The sequence below is a fragment of the Dasypus novemcinctus genome, chromosome 3, assembly GCF_030445035.2.
Source record: "Dasypus novemcinctus isolate mDasNov1 chromosome 3, mDasNov1.1.hap2, whole genome shotgun sequence".
NCBI classification, from domain to species: Eukaryota; Metazoa; Chordata; class Mammalia; order Cingulata; family Dasypodidae; genus Dasypus; species Dasypus novemcinctus.
In genome coordinates this window covers 144,867,546-144,889,489 of record NC_080675.1, presented here as the reverse complement: position 1 = coordinate 144,889,489, position 21,944 = coordinate 144,867,546, and the positions used below count along the sequence as shown (strand labels likewise).

The 21,944-nt window shown below is 55.5% G+C and overlaps 1 protein-coding gene across 17 annotated transcripts in view; it reads left to right on the top strand.

Moving 5' to 3' along the window:
* Positions 1-20,828, top strand: part of TLE3 (TLE family member 3, transcriptional corepressor) — a 52,358-nt gene extending 31,530 nt beyond the window's left edge. For 2 of the 17 annotated variants that reach the window (XM_058294425.2, XM_058294421.2), the window contains exons 7-20: positions 3,919-4,120; positions 5,351-5,367; positions 8,939-9,058; positions 10,091-10,141; positions 10,786-10,938; positions 11,427-11,559; positions 12,004-12,188; positions 12,930-13,006; positions 14,680-14,929; positions 15,249-15,496; positions 15,743-15,890; positions 16,500-16,650; positions 17,604-17,680; positions 18,864-20,828. In XM_058294425.2, the coding sequence (XP_058150408.1) occupies positions 3,919-4,120; positions 5,351-5,367; positions 8,939-9,058; positions 10,091-10,141; positions 10,786-10,938; positions 11,427-11,559; positions 12,004-12,188; positions 12,930-13,006; positions 14,680-14,929; positions 15,249-15,496; positions 15,743-15,890; positions 16,500-16,650; positions 17,604-17,680; positions 18,864-18,971 (1,920 nt within the window). In that variant the 3' untranslated portion in view covers positions 18,972-20,828. Of the gene's footprint in view, positions 1-3,891; positions 4,126-5,350; positions 5,368-8,938; positions 9,059-10,090; positions 10,142-10,785; positions 10,939-11,426; positions 11,569-12,003; positions 12,204-12,929; positions 13,007-14,679; positions 14,930-15,248; positions 15,497-15,742; positions 15,891-16,499; positions 16,651-17,603; positions 17,681-18,863 lie in introns of all 17 variants that reach the window. The other 15 variants (XM_058294423.2, XM_058294418.2, XM_058294424.2 and 12 more) reach the window with 8 other exon arrangements.
* The last annotated feature ends 1,116 nt before the right edge of the window (positions 20,829-21,944 follow it).

Sequence of the window (21,944 nt, the reverse complement as noted above, 5' to 3'; positions counted from 1 at the left end):
TTTCCAGGCCCGCCCTGCCAGTCCTGTGTCTTCAAACCACCAAAAGGGGACCTTGGGAGGAACTTCTTCCTCTCATACTTGAAGATGAGAAACTTCACATTTGCTGGAAGTTGCAAAGAAGATACTCCTGCCTGACATGCTAAGGCAGAAAAGTCGCCCTCTCAGTCTGGGAAGCTCCACAGCTTTGAAAGTCATTGCTCTCTAAAGTCCTGCTGCCGCGTTCTAGGTTTTTGAGGCTGGCTCACTGGTTTGGATCTCAGGGAAGCTGGAATCGCATTGGCGCTCCTTACACTTAACTGTTTAGCTGCATCTACCAGGTCAGAATCACCTCTGGTCCTGGGCCTTCGAGAAGAGGCACAGATTTTGGGGGACAGAGTTGCCTTTGGCAGAGCCACACTGCTGACTCATTGCACAGCCTCTCCATATATGCAGTCCTTTTGCAACATTCTAACTTATTTACCCAGCAGATGTGTCCTGAACCAAATGTAGCAGGTACTGTTCAGGGTGCTGGGATGGATAATACAAAGTCCTTGTCTTCCTGGAGCTCAGTGGTTTCCAAGGTGTGACTTTATAAGTTGCCAACTATCACTTAACTATGAAAAAAATTAGTATGAGTGGGCCTTCGAGAAGAGGCACAGATTTTGGGGGACAGAGAGTTGCCTTTGGCAGAGCCACACTGCTGACTCATTGCACAGCCTCTCCATATATGCAGTCCTTTTGCAACATTCTAACTTATTTACCCAGCAGATGTGTCCTGAACCAAATGTAGCAGGCACTGTTCAGGGTGCTGGGATGGATAATACAAAGTCTTTGTCTTCCTGGAGCTCAGTGGTTTCCAGGGTGTGACTTTATAAGTTGCAAACTATCACTTAACTAAGAAAAAAATTAGTATGAGTGGACTATAAATATAACCCTATCTGCTGGTGTTAGTTGAGCACTTACTTTGCCTTCACATGAAGTTAAGGCATGTGATCCTCACACAGCCCTAAAAGATGGGCTCTGTTCTAATTCCCATTTTGCAGATGAGGAAACAGGCTCAGAGAGAGAAAGAGGTCAGGGGACTTTTGTAGTCTCATAGCTGATAAAGGATAGAGCTAGAAGTCCACCTTTGGTTGTCTGGCTCCAGAGACTATGCAGATAGAACTCTTAGAAAGGAGCAACTGCTTCATACCAGGAAGATGAGGAGGGCTTCCCAGAGGGGTTAGCGTTTGAACTGGGCAGGGAGTTCAGCCTGGAAGGCTGGGTGAGAGAGGAGACCAATCCCACTAAGGGTAAGGATCAGGGTGTTTGAAACTTCTCTATGAATCTTTCCATGGGGTACAAATCTTCAATCAGCTTTTTCTCTAGAAACAAATTTCTAGAAACTGAGAATCCCCAGGCCATAGAAGGAGTTAGCCATGTGCCCAGATTGTAAAGGGATAAGTACAAGCCATTTCTTTAGTGTCTTTGAAACCTTCCTCTCCCTTTCCCTGTATCTCCTCCTCCTCAAGATACCTTACTGGCTAAACACTTTAAAAAGTGAGTAAAATGCCCCAATCCTTGCTTTCTGGGCTTTTACCAAAGTAGTTACCACTGGCAGGATAAAAGGGCAATAATAACTGGTCTAAAACCAAAGAGCACTGCTGGAGGCTCCTTTGAAACTGGGTGTCTAGATGAAGCTGATATGGTCCTGTCATAGCAGGGAAACTACCCAGCCATTTAAAAAGATGAGTCGGTCTCTCTGCTGGTTCAGAACACTATTAAATTAAAACCCAAGACATATAACTGCCCATTTGTGTAGATAGACATGCATTTATAAATTTGTGGACTTCTATAAAGGAAAATCTAGACAGATTAACAGTAGCTTCCTCTAGGCAGTAAGATTGAAGAGTGATTTCTTTGAACTTTTTAATCTATACTTTTGTTTTTTAAAAAACAATGAGCATGTATTACTTTTGTAATAAGATGTGAAATGACATTTTCTTAAAGAAGTAAAGCTGGTCGCCTCAGTTGGAAGTTCCTACCCTTGAGGAGCCTTGAGTTCCTTGGCTGGGAGGGGTTGAGTTTCTGCATTGGATGCCTACAGTGCCAGCCCCAGGCCCTCCTTGCGGCAGATCTGAGCTCAGTTCATGCTGGGACCAGGGCCCACCGTCAGCATCCACCTAGCCACAGACGTCCCAGGGTCACCGCTGATGGTCTTGAGTGAGGTCCTGGGACCGTGGGTGCCAGCCTCTCAACCAGAACCAAGAAGCAGAGCCCTCCAGTGCCAGATGTGCAGTGGCGGCTGTGGCACTTTGGGATGGGATTAGACTGGCAGTTTGCAGATGAGTGAGGGGAGAGCGGGGCCTTTAATCCTTGACCCCAAACACTTGACTCTTAGAACCTCACTTGCAACCAGAATTGTGGGCCTTCACTGTGTCCTGTGGGCCTTCACTTTTTCCCATGGTCTGTTAGCAGTTGCTGGAAGGCTGGTTCACATCGACAGGCAAGCCCCTTAGTCAGGAATAAAGCCTTATGGTTCTTCAGACCTTTGCTCTGTGCCACCCCCACTGTTCTTGCTTTGGGGGTCTCCTTAGGAAGTCTTTCAATGAGGTTGCATGGTTGACAGATCTGCGCCTTGGCCAGCTATTGGCTGCCCACTCCAGCTTCCTAGGCGTCTGTAAAATGGGCATAATCTCACCCTTGCCAGGAGTTGGAGGAGCTAGAGATAAGTATTTGGAAAGTGCTCAGGCATTCTTGCATTCTCTTGGGCATTGAGTAAATGTTAGTTCTCTTGTGCTGGTTGCGAGGAGGCTGATACTAACATAGTCAAGGCCCTTTAGAATTATCTTGAGCCTAAGAAATGTGGCTGCTGTGTTGCCCACCCTGCAATGGCCCTGGGTCTCGGCACAGTATCAGCAGTGAGAGAAGGCCTCCTCCCCTGACTGCTGGGGAGAGCCTGGCTGCCCGGGCCAGTTACTTGGGTGTGGGAAGTGGGGTGGGAGAGAAAGCCCCCAAGGTTAATATTTGGGAGCCAGGGTGGCGAGTCCTTGGTTTGGGGTGGGGAGGAGACAGGAGGATCGTTGCCTTCACCATTGATGATAATACCGAGCTAATGCATGTGAAGTTTCTAGAACAGTGAGGACCCTTTGTAAGTGACAAGTAAGTGTTAGCTACCATCATGATCACTTAAGGAGCAGTCACCTGTGCTAGGTGCTCTTCCTTCTATTACCTTACAGTAATCCTCAGGAAGGTGCTACTTTCCCCCTTTTATGGATAAGGAAATTTGAAGAAGTGGAAGGAACCTGCCCAAGGTCACACAGCCAAAGGGCCAGAGCTTGGATTTGAACCCTGGTCTGTGGAGTTCCAGGGCTCCACTCTTTCTGTCCATTCTCCACTGTGATGTCAATGCTAGAGCTCTCATTCTACTGGTCCCAGCTCTTCTTACTCTCAGGATTTCTCTGCTACAGCCTGTGCCAGCTCTGAGCCAGGCATGGAGTTTCCCAGAACTGGGGACTCTTCCCCGGCATAGGGCCTCAGGGTGGGAGATGCTGGCTGCTAGCATTTGAAGGCATTTGAGCTTGAGCAAACCTGGTGAGTGCAGTGAGCATAAAACTGGATTCCCTTGGACAGAGAGGGAGCCCTTGATGACGGTGTGGTTTCTAAATGCGTGCATTATTTATCTCCGTCTTGGAAACACACGTTGAGAAATCCTGTCCTCACTGGGGAGTGGAATGTTTGTAGACGTAAACCTTGTATCGCAATTGTGGTCCATTAACAGACTGTTCCTTCAGTAAGATGAGCATGTGGACTGAGCTGGGGGCAAAGGTTCTGGGAGTTTTTCCCCTATTGCCCCGTGAAAGCGCCGGAGGATGGCAAGAGCCCCTCCCTCACAGGCGGCCTGCCTGCTTCTCCCTCCCCTCTCCTGCTCAGCTGTGCTCACCGCCCACTTCATTGCAGCAACAGCAGCTCCAGGCACAGCACCTCTCCCATGCCACACATGGCCCAGTCCCGTTGCCACCCCACCCATCGGGCCTCCAGCCTCCAGGGATACCCCCGGTGACGGGGAGCAGCTCGGGGCTGCTGGCGCTCGGTGCCCTGGGCAGCCAGGCCCACCTGACGGTGAAGGATGAGAAGAATCACCATGAACTTGACCACAGAGGTGCGGCCTGGGGCTGGGAGCAGGGAGGGGTTTGGGGGGAAGCTGGGCATGGGGCCTTGGCCACACAGGGGGCCTTTTTCAAATTCCCACCAGAGTTGAGGGTTGGGATCCTAAGACTGGTCCTTTTGTTGCTTTCCAAATGTGTCCTGTCCCTGGGGAATGTTTTGTCCTCACCAAGACCATTTGTTCTCTGGGTGTTTTCCTTAGCACATATGTCTCACCAGCCCAGGAGCTTTTGGAAAAGGTGTACAGAGTTGGTGCTCAAGCAGTCTTGTTAGTTGACTGCCTTTAATTGGAGGGAGCAGAGCACATCCAGCAGGGAGATGATTGGGAGGGCTGGAGAGCAGAACTTTTACTTCCCCTGCCCTTCACTTGGGCCCCCACCACCAGGACCCTGGAAGCCGGCATCGAGTAGGGACTGGGAGGGAGTCCTCTGGATCGGGAAAAGAAAGGGCCTGGGTCCTTGACGGGCCCCTTTTTAAAAGGTGTCACCTTGCAGTGTTTCCCATCAGAGAGTGAATGCCAGGAGCCATGCCTGCGGAGCACCCTGCGGGGTGCCAGGGCACTGCGTGTCCCACCCTGCCCTGGCCTGGGCCACAGGCAGTAGAAATCATGGGAGTGGGAGCACAAGATTTTTGTCCCTACGGCAGGATGGTCCTCATGGTAGAGGCAGGAGATGAGAACCAGGGAGCTCGTACGTGGCTGAACAAATCATCAAAGGCTTCATTTCCAGGGGCTTCTTGGTAAAGCAGAGAACAGCATTAATTTTAAGACCAAGTGTAACAAAAACACTCCCAAATTCCTTTTTTTTTCCCCTAAGCCATGATTTTCTTAGCTTTCCCAGATCCTGCAGGTTCTCTGCCTATAGCATGATCCCTTCCAAGCGTGGGGCCTTAGAATCCTGAGTCTGCTAAGCAGGAATTTTGGTGCGCTTCTTGGTTGGCATGGCAGGGAGAGCTAGGGCAAAGGCCTCCCCAACTCCGCCAGGCCTAGCAGGGCGGGGAAGCACTTGGAAGTTAATTTCCAAATTGAAACTAGATTTGACTTCCCTGCCTGGGCTGACCCACAGCGGCTTGGAGAGCAAGGCCCACTGCCCGTTTTAAAACCTGTGAACTGGCAAACCACAAGGGACTGAGACTGACCTTTTTCCTTTCTTTTTTTTTTTTTTTTTTTGTCTTTTTGTCTTGGGGACCCTGACCCTCCTCCTGACCTGGCCTGCCTTCCCCAAAGAGAGAGAATCAAGCGCGGTAAGTGCTGGAGCTCTGGGCCCCCCTGTGATGGGTATGGGTGCTGGGAGGGGGGGCCTTGTGGGCTCGTGGCCCTGCGGTGGGCCGGCTCCCAGAACTGCAAACCTGCCTTCTGGGTTCTATGTTCTACTCTGTGGGTTGAAGCCCGGGAGGTTTTGTTATGTTTAACTTGTGCCCTGACCTAGGAGACCTGGCTTCAGTGCTGATGATGTTTTTATCCCAACCAGGGGAGGGGGTATATCATCTTGAAATAAGGGTGGCTGACACATAGTGAGAGTGAACTTGGGTCTCCCTCCAGGCATTAGGACTGTCAGTTTTCAACAAAGAGCTTGGGCTCAGTGAGCACTAACTCCCTTTTATCTGATGGGTGGTTAACCAGAGAGACCACCGGGCCAGCCCTGGGTCCTCCCAGGCAGTTTGTGAAGGTGTCTTGGGCTGGGGCTGTACCACACCCCCCAGCTATCCTCTTCAATTCCTCTGAACACCTGAGGTCCCTCCTCCTGCTTTGGGCTTTAACTCAGCTTACAAAAGTGCTAGCAAGCAAGCATTAAGGCCAGGCCGCCTGCGTGGCTGCCAGCTCTGAGATTTGTTGTAAATCTTTCTGGATCACACTGAGGCTCAGAGGTTCTGTTTCAAATGAATAAGCCTTCTGAATAAGCACAGTGGAGTCTGGATAAAAAAAAATCCTCCGGCGATTAGCAAAGCTATTTTATTCCTCATGGCCATCCTTGTATCTTGGGCCATCTAATCTGTTAGAATGGCTTTGGTTATTACCTTGTGTTAAGTAGGACTCGGAAGGTCAGGCAGTTAACTAACCATCGAGACCGCTTCCTGAGGTAGCCCCGCTCCACCCCGACCTGCCTCCCCTTCTCAGCCTTCTGCCCACACTTGGTTTTAAGTCCCCCCTTAAGCTATTCTCACGCCTCCCCTCGACTTGCCTATGTGCTCAGAAATCCAGGTTCACATTTGGGCCCAGGAACATCCGTATACATAAGAAAGGAATAATTGGAGCTGAAAATCCAGTTTGAATGCTTTAGGTTTAAACCTCAAGTGGTGGCGTTTTGGTTTGTAGAAGAGCTGGATCGGACCCTCAGGCTTTTGCCCCAGCTTTGGTGGGCCATTGGTCGTTTGCTTGGCCTCTCTGCGCCTCAGTTCCTTTAATCCAGGAATAATTCCTAGCCCAGCCAACCTCTCCGCTTCATTAGGAAGACAACTTGGAACACAAGGGTTTGTGACCTGCTGCAAAGTGAAAGGAGTGTTTGAGCCCTGGCACCATCCTTATCATCATTCCTATGGGCTTTTGGCTTTGTGCCCCAATCTATGAAAGCTACCTGCTCAAAGAAACCCACAGCAAGCCCCAGGAGCCGAGATCTCCATTCTGCAGTGGTCCCTGTCCCCACGCACGTCGGAGCAGAGGGGGCACCCGCAGGCCACTGGGGGACCACATGGGAATGAATCAAGAGTCCATCCTGAGGTGGGGGGGGGTGGGCTGGGTGCTTAGAGGCCAGGCTCCGGGATTGTGTGTGTGTGTGTGTGTGGTGATTTCCAGGCGGGTGTAGACGGAAGTAATCAGCCCTTTGGAAACTGGGTTGTTGACAGATGAGGCCTATGGCAGGAAGGACGGGGCTGTGTCAGAGTGGGAGAGGGACGGGTGGAGGGGCTGGAAGCTGTCCCAGAGGGGTTAGCCCGGAGTCCAATTAGAGGTAGCTTCATTCATATTTCCTTGCCTAGCCAAAGCAATAAAAAATACTTAGTTTTTTGGCCGCCTGCCAGCCAGAGGCGGGCTGGATCGATGCCGCTAAATGCCTGACATGACTCTCGGTAGCGGTGGGGGTTTTCAGCCTGACTGCCTGCGAAGAAAGAGCTCGCTGTTCTCCGGAGCAGCGCCCTGGGCCGCCAGGGGAGCCCCGAGCAGCGGCACGCCCCCTCCCCTCCGCTCCCGAGAGGGGCAGCACGAGGGGCTGGGCGTGTGATGCTTAGCGCGGGGTGGCCGCCACCGTCGGAGGTAATGAAAGGACAGGACGGTGATTTTTCTGCGGCGCTCGCAGCGGCTAATTGAATTGCGGCTGGGCGCATCGCCCCCGCTCCGCCGGCTGTGGGGAAGGGTGAGCTGCAGTTCCATTATAACCTCCGTTTTTTCCTTCAAGGCTGATAACTCTGCCATTTTAATTTGCTCCAGGCAGAAACTTGGCAGGGAAGGGCAGCTCAGAAACCAGCTTAGGAAAGGAAATTAAGTTCTGGGGCTGGTTCTTGCACCATTCCCTGAGCGCCCCGCCCACCCGCAGTCCAGCCCCCTCCCTTCCCGGTGACCCTTGCCTCTGAGCCAGCATTGGCCCCCCGGGAAAACGGGGAGCTGAGAAGTTTCATCCCACTTGCCTTTGACGCCCTTCTCCTCTGAGCCTCCGCTTGCCCTCGTCATGCTGCCCATGCCGCGTGGGCATGGTTGATGCACTGCCTTCTCCTTCCCTAAAGCTAGACTGAAAGCTCCCGGAGGGCAGGGCCTGTGTCTTGCCTCTTCCTCACCCTGGCTTCCAGCGCCAGGCCTGGCTGGGGGCAGGCGGGTGAGTGGGTGTGCAAAGGTCTAGTTTGGGCTTCCACAAAGAGCAGGTTTCAGCAGCCTCCCGAGGGCCACTGTTTCTGATGTTATCTGGTCGCCTGCAGTTCCCCGCTCCCTGCTCCCCAGTCCACATGATGTGCTCTGTCCTGGGGCCACCAGGGCCTCCACGAGTGAGTTCTTCCTCTTGCAGGCCCTTCTCGGACAGCTCTGTTCCCCGGCCTGCCTGCAAGTGCTCTTGCCTGGGCCATTTGCTCATCTTCCCAGGCCTCTAGATCCAAACCATTTTCATCCAAATTTGCTTTATAGTTGAAGGGAAAACTCATTAGGCTCTTCCAGGCCTGAAAAGCTTGGGTTTCTCTGCTGGAGGACCTAGGTTCTACTTTCCAGCCTCTCGGGGCACCTACCAAGGGGCTAGTTCCACCTGCCTTTATGCCTTTCCCCAACTTGCAGAGAGAGAGGCTTTGCGGTCACATTCTGTTTCTTTATAACCTTGGTGTTTCTCTGAAGTTGGAGGCCACACAAGAAGAGGGTGAGGGGGCAGAATGCTGACCCACACTCAGGAAGGCCTGCTGGCAGCCTGGTGCTCCTGCCTCACCAGTCTCCTAGGTCCTCCTGGGTGCAGCAGATGAAGTAGTGCTCATGGCCCCAGTTTGTCAACTCAGATCCATCTTGTGAGACACAGTGCAAATTCCACTTAACCCTTCTTTGAGCAGATATATGTGGCGGGCACCGCCAATGGTCAACGCAACAGGTGTGACCCTGCCGTTGTGAGCCCACAGTCGCTGACGTGGCAAGATTCTTTATTAAAGGGTGGCATTGCTGCAGAAGAGAATTGGGCATACTCCGAGGGCATCTCCGGGAGCCAGGGAAGGCTTCCCTGGAGAGGCTCCCTCTGAGCCGAGATCTGCAGGACGTGTGTGACCCTCTTTGTCCTCCACACTTACTTAGCTGTGTCTCTCTGAATTGTTACACTCAGCCAAAGGTGTTGACCCTGAGTCCCCTTCTTGCTTCCAGAATAACTCGGTGTCACCCTCAGAAAGTCTCCGGGCCAGCGAGAAGCACCGGGGCTCCGCAGACTACAGCATGGAAGCCAAAAAGCGGAAAGCGGAGGAGAAGGACAGCTTGAGCCGATACGTACGTGGCAGGGCACGTTGGGGCAGGCAGGGGGTCCGCGGGGCCCAGCCAGGCCTGAACACTCTTGGGGTTGGGCGGTGAGTCAGACATGGTGGAAGGAAGAGCAGCAGCCCCACCGAGGAGGGCTGGGCAGGGTCCTGGGGGAGGCCGCACACCCCTGTGAGTACGGGCAGGGGAGGCATGGGCAGGAAGGTTGTCCGCACTTCCACGGGGACCCTCCCTGAATCCCATCTGCTCGGGGCATCTCTGGTACCCCATGCATTACCTCTGTGGCCCTGACAGTCTGCCCCCTGCATGCACCTCCTCAGCCACTTAGGCCCCACAGCCACAGCTTGCCATTGCCTTGTCACATATGTAGTGACGCTCCCTGGTACACGAGGCTCCAGTGGCAGTGCCAGCCCTGTGTTTGCTCTGTGCCAGGCTGTGGAGCCTGAGAGCTGGGACAGAGGGAAGGGACCATGTGGTACTGGGGGGAAGCAGTCGGCCATGGGCTCTGGGCTTGCGCCAGGCCCTGTTGGGCTACTTGGCTGCTCTGTGGCTTTGGGCATGTTGCCCACGTGAAGCCTTAGCTGCATTCTGTGAGACGAGGCCAGTCATCATCTCACAGAGTGGTGGAAAGGACTAGCGGAGACTAGCACCCTCACTCGCAAACAGTGGCAAATGTAAAATGAGCTGGAGTGAAGTTTCTGGCTTCAGAGAGAAAGTTAAAGGCAGATGATGGGAGGGAGTGGGGGCGGGACACTTAGAAATCTAATGAGGCCGGTTTCAGCAAGGCTGCCAAGAAGCTGTGGGAGCTGGGGAGGGGGGCAAGGGGACACCCCCTGGAGGAAGGCTGCCGTTGAGCTGGGGTGGTCCTCAGTGGAGGGCAGAAGGGTGGCACAGAAGGAACATGGCCTTTGGGGTTAGCTGTGGTCCAGAGTCACAGCCAGGCTTTACCACTCGCTGGCTGGTGGAGGAGGGGATGGCTGGGGCTGTGTGGGGTGGGGAAGGTGTGGCCCCTCATCGGCCAGTTGGCTTCTCTCTTGGTTGCAGGACAGTGATGGGGATAAGAGTGATGACCTGGTGGTGGATGTCTCCAACGAGGTAAGGGCAGGACCGCATAGCAGGGAGGCTCCTGGTTTGCGGTGCTTTAGGACAGCTTCTCCCAGGGTGGGAGCTGCTGTGTTTCAGCTGCGTCTGTGCATTACCAGCCGCCTGAGCCAGGGGATGCAGCCTCTGGTCTGGGGCCTTCAGGAGGAGCAGGGCAGGGCCTTGCTGCCAGGGGCTGGGCACCCTTGGATACCGAGGGTTTGCTAGGATGCTTCTCTAGAAAGAGATCCCAGGCATCCCAGGGTAGGGCCAGCTCTGCTCCCAGGGTCCTCCAAGTCAGTTCTGCTCTCTCTCCCTCCTGGGATCTAGGGGTGAGGACTGTGAGTTAACCAGATGATCAGCCTGAGAAGGAAAGGAGGATCTGGAGAGAATCTGCTAGGCCAAGGGCTAAGCTTGTGTTGGATCTTGGGCAGGACACTTGCCCTACCCCAGGCCCCGGCTTTTCCATCTATAGAGTGAAAGGGACAGACTAGATTCTTAGAACCAATTGGCCCCACACTGGGGTCCCCAGTCCTTCAGCCAAGCCCCTTCTCCTACCCCTCTACCCTCAACCCCCTGCACCCTCTCTTCCCATCCTCAGAGCAGGGAAGCTTCTAGTTGGTGCTCTCAGCGCGTCTCTGCATCACTTGTGTTTTCAGGACCCAGCGACGCCCCGGGTCAGCCCAGCACACTCCCCTCCTGAAAATGGGCTGGACAAGGCCCGTGGCCTGAAAAAGGACGCCCCCACCAGCCCCGCCTCGGTGGCCTCATCCAGCAGCACGCCTTCCTCCAAGACCAAAGACCTTGGTCATGTATGTGGGGCTGCCCCCAGAGCGGCAGAGGCCGGGGAGGGTGGAACAGCCAAAATTTCCTTTCCTTCCCAGAAAAGTGCCTCAAGACCTTGTTAGCACTTGGGGCAGGGACTAGGATGGGCAGGGTGGGGTGGGGTGGAAGAGAACTTTGTGCAGGTGCCAGAGATGGGCCACGGTGCTTCTCGGAGGACAGAAGGGTGGGGTGAGAAAACACGGACTTGGGGTTTGGCCCGGTTGAAATCGTGGCTTTCCTTCTCACTGGCTGGGCCCCGCGCTGGTTAATTAACATTTCAGAGCCTTGGCTATGGCATCAGTCAAGTGGGAGTGATCTCGGGGAGTGATGGAGTAGTTGGTGACAGAAGGTTCCTAACAGGGGCTGGCTGCGCTTCATGTGGTGATGGGCGCAGGGCATCGGCCGGCTCTGCTGCCCAGCTCTTGGCAGGAAAGAATCTTTACCGCCCCTTGGTCTCTGCACCTTCCCTTTTCAGAATGACAAATCCTCCACCCCTGGGCTCAAGTCCAACACACCCACTCCAAGGAATGACGCCCCGACTCCAGGCACCAGTACCACCCCAGGGCTCCGGTCAATGCCGGGCAAACCGCAGGGCATGGACCCGATAGGTATAATGGGTAGGCATGATAGGGCTGACTGGGGGGGAGGCGGGGGTCTGTGGGGCAGGGACCCTAGGGAGTGTGAGTTGGGGCTCCCCCAGGGCCTTCCCTTGGGTGCTCACGGTCAGGCAGGAGGAGGAGATGGTACTTTGGCCCTGCTCCCAGGGACCACTGGTGGGGGGGCAGATGGAAGGAGCATGGGCCAGGTCAGGGCACCGAGCTCTGGGAGGCTCTGAACCGGCAGAGCCCTTCCCTGGCTTCCATGGCCTGTGGCAAAGAGCGGTGGGCACGTCCCCCAGCTCTCACTTCCTTGGGCTCTGAAGCTGGGGGTCCCAGTTGGGTGGGTTCAGTCTGAGAGGACTTCCTGGAGCAGGCAGCTTTGGAAGGAGGGAGGAGCACTGTGGGTGGGGAGGCAGCCAGGCCCGCTCCCCGCTGACACCCGCCTCCCCACAGCCTCGGCCCTGCGCACGCCCATCTCCATCACCAGCTCCTACGCGGCGCCCTTTGCCATGATGAGCCACCACGAGATGAACGGCTCGCTCACCAGCCCTGGTGCCTACGCCGGCCTGCACAACATCCCTCCCCAGATGAGCGCCGCTGCCGCTGCCGCCGCCGCCGCCTATGGCCGATCGCCAATGGTGAGCTTTGGAGCTGTACGTAGACTTTTTGGCTCCTTTTTCTGGGGGCTGGGAAGCGAGCGGGGAGTGGGTGGGGGTTGGGTGGCACTCCCTCCATATGGAAGGGGGTCTCACGATCAGACAGCCACGTCGTGGAGGAAACACTTGTCCAGAGTGGGGGAGACCTTGCGGAAAGGACTGGCACTTGAGGGTCAGACAAGCCCGGTCCACCCCCAGCTCCCCCTTCTGGCTGGGACAGTGGCCCGAGGCTTGCTGTCGTGGGGGTGGGAATCCCCAGATGAGTTAAGTGACCTCCATCAGCAGGTGTTAGGTCAGTGGGACTGGTTGTGAAAACTATTTTTTATGATTATTGATGAACAGTTAGTATTTGGGTAGGCAGAGAGAGAAGGGTCTTTTGTCGGGAGACAGTTTCTCTCTCTACCTCCTTTACCCGGGGAGGCCTCTTCTCCACCTGAGAGTCCCACTGGGACCCCTGTGGAGGGGAGGAAACAGGGCAGGGCCAGCTCTGCCGGTACATCAGGGAGACGCATGGGGCTGGGGGTGGAGGGTGCCAGTTCAGAGGGGACCCCAGAGCTGTCACTGTCCTGGGAAAGGCACTTGGCCCTCCTGGGCCGCCGTTTCCTCTGAAGCAGTGAGCCCTGCTCTGCTGTCTCCTGGGTCCTGAAAAGGCGAGGCGGTGCGGGCCAGGGGTGGGGGAGGACGGCAGCACCCGAGTGAGGCTGGCCTTGTCTTGACTTGCAGGTTGGTTTTGACCCCCACCCTCCCATGCGGGCCACGGGCCTGCCCTCAAGCCTCGCCTCCATTCCTGGTGGAAAACCGTAAGCTCCTCCTATACGTACTGCGTGCTTCGTGGGAGGGCAAGAGACCCCTGCGCACCCCCCCCCCCACCTCGGGTTTGCCCTGCTGGACGTCGCCTTGGGGAAGAGGTCTTGGCCCTCTGGAGGCACGGAGAGGCCTGGCTTCAACCCCAGAAGAGCTGCCTAGCCACACTGCTAACAGCCCAAGGGCTCCACCTCAAGGGAGACCAAAGCGGGCCTCGGGGATCGGACGGTGACGTCCACACGTGGGCTCCAGGAGAGCGCCACCACCTCAGACGTTGAGGCCCCCCACTCCCAAGCACAGCAAGCTCCCATGGGCCCCGTCTGCCCCTTCGGCTTTGGTTCTCCCTGCAGGAAATCCCCCCACCGCTGCCCTCAGGCACTGTGTCTAGCTTCTCCCTTCCCTGGAGAACGTGCTCCCTCCCTTGCCTCCACCTCCCTGGGTTATTGTGCAGATTAAAAGATGGGAACACCTACACTACTGAGGACAGTGCCTGATACTTAACACGGGATACACTGTCCTCGGTAAGACTCTTGACGTCAGCTGAGGGGGTGCCCACAGGAGCCTGAACTAGCCGGCTCACCCCTGGCTCTGACATGGGCGCCATGACTCCTTGAGGGGGGCGGGTGCAAGCAGGCTTCCCTCCCTACTAGTGCTGGCTCCCGATGCTGTCAGTGAGATGGCATCTCTGGGCCCTCCTGGAAGGTGGTTCTGGAGGGAGGCGTCCCCAGCAACGAGTCGGTGGCAACGTTAGGTGCCTCCAGAGCTGCTGGTGGGCAGGCGATGTGGCTCGCCTTCCTGACCACCATGTTAATGGAAGGTTTTCTCATCTGCTTTCACCAGGGCCTATCATGGGCTTCCCGGGTGGGTGACGAGGTGGCTTGGCCATGGAGCCCACCCTAGACAGGCCGTGAGCCTACAGGGAAATGCCTATGATAGGAGGCCGTAGGAGAGGAGAACCCTCAGTTAGGATGGCAGTGCCTGGTCGGCAGGTGGAGTCACTGCTAACACTTAAGACATGGGACACTTTAGGCGGTCCCCAGCATTCCCTGCCTTGCCCTAAGGCCCAGGGTCGGGCACCTGCTGTGTTGTTTTCCTTACACTAACACTTCTTTTTCCCCTCATCTATCAAAAGAAAAGCCAAGGCCTGCCCACTCATTTCCTTGACCTGGCAGGCTCCTAGTTTGACCTTGCCACTCTGCTATAAAGTCAGAGCAAAACCTGCAGAATTGAGAGCTGACCCCTCTGTAGGATTCTTTGAGTTGGGGTAGGAGGGAAGACTTCAAGGAAGAAGTGGCATTTAAGCTGGGCCTTTTTCAGAGTCAGCCTAGTAGGGAATTTGTAGATTACAGGAAAGGGCATTCCAGGGGCACGTGTGAGCTGGTGACTGGGTTGGAGCAAGGGTATCCAAATGGAAACGAAAGTCAAGGTAGGAATCAGGCTGTCCCACCTAGGGGAGCCAGGCCAGGGGACTTGGGATTCGTGGGTAGACACTGAGTAGCCTCTGGTACCCAGGGTAGGAGACAACTTGCTCAGAGCAGTGCTTCCCTAAGACGCGAGGAGATGGAAGCGTGGAGGCAGGAGGCCAGTTCAGGAGCGGTATGGGCTGAACTGGGACCTGTGGGAACCGAGGAGGCGGGGGTGGCTGAAGTGATGGTTCTTGCCCTTGCAGAGCATACTCTTTCCACGTGAGCGCTGATGGGCAGATGCAGCCCGTGCCCTTCCCCCACGACGCCCTGGCAGGGCCTGGCATCCCGAGGCATGCCCGCCAGATCAACACCCTCAGCCACGGGGAGGTGGTGTGCGCCGTGACCATCAGCAACCCCACGCGGCACGTCTACACGGGTGGCAAGGGCTGCGTGAAGATCTGGGACATCAGCCAGCCCGGCAGCAAGAGCCCCATCTCCCAGCTGGACTGCTTGGTGAGGAGCGGGGGGGCAGGGGTTCTCCACAGCTGGCGTCCAGGGCCCCGTGGCGCTGGCCTGGCTTAGCCGTGGGTCGGCTGAGCAGCTTGGCCAGCAGGGTGACCTCCCTGAGCCTCAGCATTGCCATCCAGCGGGACAATCCTTCCTGGGGTTCGTGAAGGAATGTGTGAGCACCTGGAGGGTTGTGAACAACGGGTGGGGAGGTCCCATCAGCCGCGGCGTTCAGAGGGAAGGCTGCACGCAGGGCCAGCGAGGGCGCGCCGTGTCTCTTAGGAGGGGAGGCGGGCCGTGTCCAACGCGCCCCTTCCCTCCCCAGAACAGGGACAACTACATCCGCTCCTGCAAGCTGCTCCCCGACGGGCGCACGCTCATCGTGGGTGGCGAGGCCAGCACGCTCACCATCTGGGACCTGGCCTCGCCCACGCCCCGCATCAAGGCGGAGCTGACGTCCTCGGCCCCCGCCTGCTACGCCCTGGCCATCAGCCCGGACGCCAAGGTCTGCTTCTCCTGCTGCAGCGACGGCAACATCGCCGTCTGGGACCTGCACAACCAGACCCTGGTCAGGTGAGGCGAGTGGGACCACGCGGGGCTCGGCCAGCTTGCGCCCGCTCTCGGGCAGGCGCCCACCCCGCCTGGCGTGGTTTGCCCTGACCTTGGCCCTGCCTGAGGTTCTGTGGCCTGTCCAGGAAAGCGTGGACGAGGGGGCCCGGGGGAAAAGACCGCTCAGCCTGCCTTGGCACCAGGTGCTTGGTGTGATCACGAGCTGGGCTTGCCTGGGGCTCACCTCTCCTCCCTGCTTGGCCCGCGTAGGCAGTTCCAGGGCCACACGGATGGGGCCAGCTGCATCGACATCTCCCACGACGGCACCAAGCTGTGGACAGGGGGCCTAGACAACACTGTGCGCTCCTGGGACCTGCGGGAAGGCCGGCAGCTGCAGCAGCACGACTTCACCTCCCAGGTGTGCCGCCCGGAGCAGCATGCTTCCTGCTCCCCCCAGGCCCCAGTGGGCCCTCACGAGGGGGTGGTTGCAGAGGGACGTGGCACCCACCAGAGCAGTCATGGACGGCTTCCTGGAGGAAGCAGCAATGAAACACAGGAGACGAGTCTTGGATTCCTGGCTCTGCTGCTTTGAAGCCCTTTGACCTCGGTGTCCTCATTCCTCTAAGGGGACTAGTAGTAGCTACGTCGTGGGTCTTACGTGAACGCCTGATGTGATCCTGCTAAAGGCCTTATCCAAAAACCTGGCTCAGAGAAATCCTTTCGTATTATTATTCTTTATCATTCTATTGCTTACTTTAATATTTAATGTTACATGTATTATTTACTTCCTTTTTTTCTATAAATAATAAAATGGAGATTAAAAATATCATCCCATTCCCCTGGATTATAAAGCCAGGTGAGGGGGTCCTTGTTTTGCAAAGGGTAGGGGTAGGATAGGGAGGTGATGGGGAGGCATGGCGGGGACTCTGAGCCCCCCGATAAGCTGAGCAGGCCTCTGGAGGGCCGCCGCGCTCTCCGGGCAGTGGAGGCTGACCATGCCTTTCTCCCCCTCCCCCCCCCCCCACAGATCTTCTCCCTGGGTTACTGCCCCACGGGGGAGTGGCTGGCCGTGGGCATGGAGAGCAGCAACGTGGAGGTGCTGCACCACACCAAGCCTGACAAGTACCAGCTGCACCTGCACGAGAGCTGCGTGCTCTCCCTCAAGTTCGCCTACTGCGGTGAGTGTCGGTGAGGGGTGGGGTCAGGGGGGTGGAGCGGGGCACAGCCTGGCCGGATGGGTCGGCTCCCTGCCCTCGTGCAGAAGCAGGGCCCGGGGCATTCAGAAGCGGGCAGAGCCTCGCGGTGAGCTGGGAACCAGGCACCCTGACTCCCCGGCCGGTGACCCCCACACCCTTTGGGGCTCCCATCCCCCGACCCTCGTCCCTAGATGCATAGAGGGTGCTGAGCACTTAGTACGCCAAGGCCGGAAGCCAGTCCTTGCTGGCCTGGGGCAAAGGAATGGCTCCTGCAGCAGCGCAGGCTTCTCCTCCAGGGGCTGAGAGGACAGCTTTGCCAGCCAGTGGCCCCGGGCTCCGGTATCTGCCCCTTCACTGACCAGCTGAGCCACCTTGAGCCCAGCTCATCCTCTCTCAACTTCGATATAATTTTCTCTGTATACAGGAAATAGCACCTGCTATGTGGCTGTGGGAAGCCTCAGAGAGTTGACTCATGTAGAGCCACGGCAGATCCCTGCCCAGGGGGAGGGTCCTGCAAACTCTGTGTTGAGCTGGGTGCCCGGGTTCTCAGCGCTTGGCTATTTCCAATATCTCCTACCACGTTCTGGCAGTAGAATTTATAATGGTCAGTTGACCTTGATGGCTTTAAAAACAATCTTGGGGATGTAAGCATTGTAATGAACTCTCCATCCTCTTTTCTCATCCCAGCCTCTTCTTTCCCACTCCCTTGATTACAGAGAAAGCCATTCCCTGGGTGTCCATGTGCCTGTTAAGTGTCTCACTTGCAAAATGCCTCTTGCAAGAGGATGTTCCTGCTAAGCACTGGTTAGGAGCTCACGCTGCGTTTCCATGGCAGCCGGTCACGTCCGGGGCAGCTGCCGGGGTGCAGGCTGGGGCCAGTCTTGCTGTGGAGGGCGGCTGGCCACACACTGAGGGTTCCTTTCCCTTCCCTGCAGGCAAGTGGTTTGTGAGCACTGGGAAGGATAACCTGCTCAACGCCTGGAGAACCCCATATGGAGCCAGCATATTCCAGGTACACCACAGCCCCCTCCCCCTCTTGTTCTACCCAGAGTCAGGGCCGGGGGTGGTGCTGGCGCAGTCGAGGCAAGGTAGGAGGAGCAGGGCCTGGCCCCGTCCCAGCCCCACCTGATGGCACTCTGGGGAGAGGACAGATTCTCCAAGGGATGGGCCGTGGGGTGTCAGGAGGACCCTCTGCTGCTGTTGGCAATGAAGCGGGAGCTACTGTTAGATTCAAGGAGCAAAGGGCAGGAGGCACGTGCCCTTCGCTCTGGCCTGTGCACTGAGCACGCACAGGAGGTCGTCTGGGTGGTCAAGCAGGTCTTTTTTCAGGGCAGTGTTAACTCTTCAATAAGTGAGCATCCCCATCGCTACAATTCAGTGTGCGGGGACGGGTGGGCAGCAGAAGATGGGCCTGGAGAAAGACGGGAGCCAAGGAAGAGGCATTTTACAGTTTTTCAAGATCTGGGCCCAACACCATAGTATACCCTGTCACACTCACACGCACACTGCCCCACACTCTTACACTCGCACACCCTCTTTCACACACTCTTTCCCCCTGCACACACACTTAACACTCACACACCCTCTCACACACACACACTTCACGCTGTTTCACACACATACACCCCTCATACACGTTCTCTCACACACACACTCCTTCCTAGACTCACACTCCCTCTTTCTCACACACACACATACAGAGCCAGCAAACTGTTTTCCTAGATTCATGCTAGAAATGGCTCGTGTCTACAGCGTCAGGCATAAAACGCTCGGAGTGTTTCTAGTCACACTGGCTGCGTCAGGGATCGGAGAGCAAATCCTTTTATTAAATCACCGGGCTGGCCATCTGGCCTGCTCAGAACTCTCAGCTCAGAAACACTTCCTATTTTCACACTGGGAAGAGAAGCTCATCTCTATTGTTCTCTTTTGAACTTTATGACTTATTTTAAAGCTCACATCGGGCCCTGTTAGTGAGCCTCTCCTTATGGAAATGCAGGTGGAAGGGGGTCCCTGAGGTTGGGTTTTTAAACCTCCTGGCCTTGTCTCTCGTGGCGGGTTCAGGGCTGAAGCTCTGGAAAGAGGGAGAGATCATTAGCTCAAATAGTCTGGAAATGCTGAAAAAATGAAGGCCTGTCTCTCTTCTCCCCCATCACCCACCCTGACTTCCTGCTTCTCCTCCTTGCTTCCTTCTCCAGTCTAAAGAATCCTCGTCTGTCTTAAGTTGTGACATTTCGGCGGATGACAAATATATTGTAACAGGCTCTGGTGACAAGAAGGCCACAGTTTATGAGGTCATCTACTAAACAAGGACTCTAACAGGGCTGTCAGACTCTGGGAGAAACAGACTCAGCTCTGACGGTGAGACCCGGGCCCAGGGCCCCGGCGGATGGCGGAGAAGGGGGCACGGGCAGCCGCGCCTTCCCAGGTTGCACCCCAGCGGGCTGAGCAGGCCGCCCTGTCCTGCGCTGGACTCCTGGGCATGGACTGATGTGTCTCACAGACTCGGATGGATGTTTCCTTTCCTCCTTCTCCTCAACAGTCCTGGCAGACGCTATGAAGAGACGGATTTGTAGGTCGTGGCTCCGGCTCCCACAGGCGCCCTCCCGAATCTCTTTCTTCCCCTTGCCCCTGCCTTGGGCGGGGGCGCTGGAGTGGACCACACTTCTGTGCAGGGGGAGGAGGGCTCTCTTTCTCCCGATTGTGCAGCGCGCAAGATTTGTGAAAAATGTAAATAACAGACTCCTAACTCGGACTTGGTCAGTGGGGGAGGAGGCCCCTTCCCGCCAGAAACCCTCGCTGTGTACTTCGCCTGCTGTATTTGTAATCCACTCATGGTGGTGGCTATTTTTTTTTTTAAACAGACGTTCCCATCTGGGAAGGGGAGCAAAATGGGGAGGGAGTGGAATGGGGAGGAAAACTTGGGGTGGGGCGGGAACTGCAGCCGGTCACTAGACTGACCACCGGACACCCCCGGAATGCCTGCAGCTCCGCAGGGGTTCGGGAATTGTCTGACACGTGTCAGGATCGTCAGCACAGACACACAGTGCTTGAGACAAGTGTCAGCCCGGGGGGAATGTCAGCAGCGGCCATCAGATTCTTCTAGGCCCCCTGGGCACTGCCTGCCTCTTGCCCTCTCTTGGGTCTCCCTCTTTCTCAGGTGTCTGTCTGTCACTTGCTTCTTTCTGTCTCTCTCTCCCAGGCTCATTCTCTCTCCTTCTCGGCCTCAGTCTCTCTCTTTGGTGCACACTTGGCTACTGTAAAGAGAAACGGAAGTTCAAAGGGACTCCCTCTCCGGCTTCTTAATCTTCAGACACAGCCTAAAAAGGAAAAAAGTTAGAGGAAAGCATAGCAACTCAGCTCAGGGAGCTACCAGAGAAAAATAGCAACTGATGTGGGTGCTTTTTTTTTTTTTTTTAATTTGAATAAAAATAATTAGAAGTGATATCCTTTTATAAAATGCCTTCTCCCCCCTTTCCTGCCTATGACCCCTTTCTCTCTCCCTAGATGGGGGGAAAGTGTATTGACCTACAGGGTTGCAAGTCTGAAAGGATCATAAGCCCCCACACCTGGGGGAGGGAGGCAGGGGGCTTGTCACACTGGTGATTTCTTTTAGTCTCTTCGGGGCCCAAAGAGGTTACAGCTAGAATATCGTCTCCCGCAGGTACCACGTTTTGGTACCAAAATGTTCTGAGGCGTTAGGGTTGTTTTTGTTTGTTTCTCCCCTTTTGGTCTTTTTTCTTCCTTTGAAGAAAAGCTAAAGGCTGTCGTGAGTCCTGGTGGTGGGCTCTCGGTGGATGTAGCATATGGAAGATAATTTTTATACCGCATTTTTATGGATTATTTTATAATGTGTGATTCTGTCTGGTGAGAAGGAAGGAGGGCTTTGGTGGAACTGCCTGTCCTTCAGTGACCTTGCTCCATGGCCGAGCAGCCCCCCGACGAGGTGTGCAGGCCAGCGGCGCCCTGTACCTTTCTGAGGCGGGGGCGGGGGCCTCTAGACTCTCTCTCGGTATCAGATGTTCATCTCCCAGCTCTTGGGAAGGCTTTAGCCGTGAGAGAGGGCAGGGTAGAAGAAAGTTAATTCTTGAAGAAAAAAAAGAAAATGAAAAGTCATTGTAATGAGCTGTTTTTATATTTTTAAAAGTTACTATTTAAAGGTTGGTTTGATTGTTGTGTTTTAATTACCTCCCTCCTCAGTTTGCCAGTCCTCCCCAAGAACAAAAGCTGGGTCACCATTAGCATCCCATTCTGGCGCCTGAGTCAAGTCCTTTGTCACAACGAGATTCCCACATCCCTGGACATGAGCTCCGCTCATTTAAAATCCCACCCCGAGAGGCCCCCACCCCTAAATGGTCAGACGGTGCAGGACAGTTAGGAGGAAGGTCTCACACAGTCTCACCTGCGTGGCCATCTCAGTCTAAGCACCAGAGAGCTGTGGGCTGGGAGCAAGGATTGCCTCTGGACAGATGGACAGGACAGCGGCTGCCAAGGGGAGCAGCACAGTTTAACAGAAAAGGATCTGTTCAGTTAATGCAAAACATTTTGGAAAAAAATTAAATGTAATGAACTTGAAGTGAAACTTCTAAGTGGCTGAAACATCTGGGCCCTAAAAGCTGTATCAATTTTTCTTTTGTAAATCTAACAAATTCAGGTGCACACGCGTGTGTTCCTGAACGACTAGGAATGAGGGATTTGCAGGCGGAGCAGGATAGGAAACCCAGGTTGGTGCCCCCAGGGAGGCAGGCAGGGCTGGGGAGGGGGTGCCACTCTGGAAGGAAAAGGAGGGTGCTGGAGTCTGCAGAAGCCCCAGGGGTCCCTCCCAGATGCTTGGATTTCACAGACTCATCAACAGAATCTCTCTTGCAACTGTGACTGACACTGTTTCCAACACTTAAATTGTTGTCATTTCATTCAAGAAAGGGAACTTGACATAAAGTGTGGGGGGGGTGATCTCAGAAGAAAGCACCCTCTGCCCCCTAGAAAGCACACTGAGACTCCACACGGGCTCATAAAGGAAAAGGTTCCTGCAGGTAGAAGGAGCCCTGAGCCGAGGCTGCAGGGCACGTCACGGCCCTGTCCTCTGGCTGTCCCAGCCTTAAACAAAGCGTCACCTCTTCAGACCTCGCTTTTCCCATCTTTGCAGGTCTGTGCCTTGCAGCAGAGGCCTGGAGGGCCGGGTGGCCAGCTCTGGCCAGGACCAAATTCTGTGTGCGCTTGCGGGGGACTGCCCATCTCTAGTGTCGAGGTAGGGTTGGAGCTGGAGCTTGCAGACCCCA